Here is a 2349-nt window from a genome sequence, read left to right as displayed (position 1 = left end):
GAGGCTACAGTGAGCTATGATTGTGCCACTGCACTTTAGTCTGAGTGATAGAGTGATACCTTGTCTCTAAAAATAATAATAATTCTTGGTCATGGTAAAAAAAAGAAAAATTGAATGCAGAACTTACAAACTAAAACCAGTAATACTCTTGCACCTCTTCCCAGTTTCACTAGTCTCACTCCCAGAGGGTATAAGTATTAGGAATCTGGATTTTTTTTCTTTGTTGGGACAGGGTCTTGCTCTGTTGCCCAGGCTAGAGTGCATTGGGGTCATCAAAGCTCACAGCAGCCTCAAACTCCTGGGCTCAGGTGATCCTCCTGCCTCGGCCTCCTGAGTAGCTAGGACTATAGGCTTGCACCACCACGCCCAACTGATTTTTCTGTTTTTTGTAGAGACTGGGTCTTGCTATGTTGCTTAGGTTGGTCTCGGACTCCTGGCCTCAAGTGATCCTCCCACCTCTGCCTCCCAAGGAATCTTGCTTTTTTAAAGTATGGTGTTAGTGGAAATTTGAAGAAAAAAATGCAATTATTTGGAAAATATTCATAAGCAAACATTTCAGTGCTATTTTTACTGTTTCTTAGATTTCTGCACCCAATGAATTTGATGTCATGTTTAAACTGGAAGTCCCCAGAATTGAACTAGAAGAATATCGTAACAGTGGTGCCTATTACTTTGTGAAGTTCAAAAGAAATCCAAAAGGAAATCCTCTGAGTCAATTTTTAGAAGGGGAGATATTATCAGCTTCTAAGATGCTGTCGAAGTTTAGGAAAATCATTAAGGAGGAAATTAAAAATATTGAAGGTAAAATTTTTGTCTTTTGGTTTTTAAAGTTCTAATCATACCTACTAATTGGCAATGTGTGCTTCTCTCCTGATCTTTCTTGATCTCGCTGCAGCAGACTACTGACTACTACCTCCTTCCAGAGACAACTCTTTGCTCTCGGTTTTCGTCTGCTGCGTCTTCTTGGTATTCTCCTGCAACGTCAATTGGCTCTATTTCAGTCTTCAATGAATATTCACTGATCTGCCACCTGTGCCACTGGACATACCCCGAATGTGCTTGGATAAAATCAGTGGGATCCCCTCTTTAAGCTCATAACCTATTATGGTAGGGAGACAGTATAAATAACATGTAACACAAATTGCAGTGAGTGCTCTGAAGGGAGGAGTGATAGCAATTAGGGTGGCATGGGTCAGTGGAACCAGGCCCTGAGGCAGAAAAGAGCTTGGCCAGCTCAGGGAACAAAAACCAGGCCCATGTGGACAAGAGAAAGAGGGATATGAAATGAAGTTGAAAAGGCATCCGGGGACTAGATTCTGTAAGGACTTGTGGATCCTGGAAAGGAATTCAGATTTTATTCTGTGTTCATTGAAAAGCCAGGTTTTAGTCAGGAAGTAACGATTGGCTTTGTATTTTTAAAAGTTTACTCTGTCTTCTATGGAGATATTATAAGAAGGCAAATAGGGAGATTAGAAAGGAAAATATTGTAATAGTTCAGGTGAAAGACAACTGTAACTCTTTATGCATTTAAGAACAGTTCAGTAGCGATGGTTCATGGAGGAGAAGGAATAATTGAAGAGCAAGGTGCTTGGGAAGGTGAGAGGGAAAAGATACAGAGAACACGTGGAAAGGTGTTCTTTGAAAGGTGGAAGGACACTTCCTCAGTGGTAACAGGAGAGAAGAAGGATGCAATGGGTAAGAGGTGGGCAGGTTTGCAGATTTCTCTAGCATTTTCTCCTTTGTTTCTTATTTTTTTTTTCTTTACAATTTTGATTTTCTTTCAGGGTGAGAAAGCAGCATTTTCTCCTTTGTACTCTACTTCCTCACTGTGGTCCCTCCTAGAAATCTTATTAAGGAGTAGTCTTTTTTTTTTTGAGAGAAAGAGTCTTGCTCTGTTGCCCTGGCTGGAGTGCAGTGGCGTCATCGTAGCTCACTGCAACCTCAAACTCGTGGCCTAAAGCGATCCTCCTGCCTCAGCCTCCTGACTAGCTGGAACTACAGGCACGCGCCATGAGGCCTGGCTAATTTTTCTATTTTTAGTAGAGATGGTGTCTCGCTCTTGCTCAGGCTGGTCTCGAACTCCTGATCTCAAGGCATCCTCCTGCCTTGGCCTCCCAGAGTGCCAGGATTGCAAACTTCAACCACCGCGCCTGGCCTAGGGGTAGTCTTTACTGCTCATACAACCCCCGCTCCCAAAGCCACCTGAACTTCTTCTTTTTTTTTTTTGAGACAGAGTCTCACTGTGTTGCCCCGGCTAGAGTGCCGTGGCATCATCCTAGCTCACAGCAACCTCAAACTCCTGGGCTCAAGCGATCCTCCTGCCTCAGCCTCCCGAGTAGCTGGGACTAC

General features: G+C 43.3%; 1 protein-coding gene across 1 annotated transcript in view; it reads left to right on the top strand.

The window, feature by feature from the left end:
• MB21D1 (Mab-21 domain containing 1) overlaps positions 1-2349 on the top strand; it is a 33798-nt gene that overhangs the window by 6518 nt on the left and 24931 nt on the right. Inside the window, exon 2 of the mRNA XM_012646036.1 lies at positions 582-801. Within this exon, the coding sequence (XP_012501490.1) occupies positions 582-801 (220 nt within the window). The remainder of the gene's footprint in view (positions 1-581; positions 802-2349) is intronic.

This window comes from Propithecus coquereli, unplaced genomic scaffold (genome assembly GCF_000956105.1).
Source record: "Propithecus coquereli isolate 6110/MARCELLA unplaced genomic scaffold, Pcoq_1.0 Scaffold24, whole genome shotgun sequence".
Taxonomy (NCBI): Eukaryota; Metazoa; Chordata; class Mammalia; order Primates; family Indriidae; genus Propithecus; species Propithecus coquereli.
The sequence above is the reverse complement of the archived record's forward strand: the minus strand, read 5'-3'. Positions and strand labels throughout refer to the sequence as shown.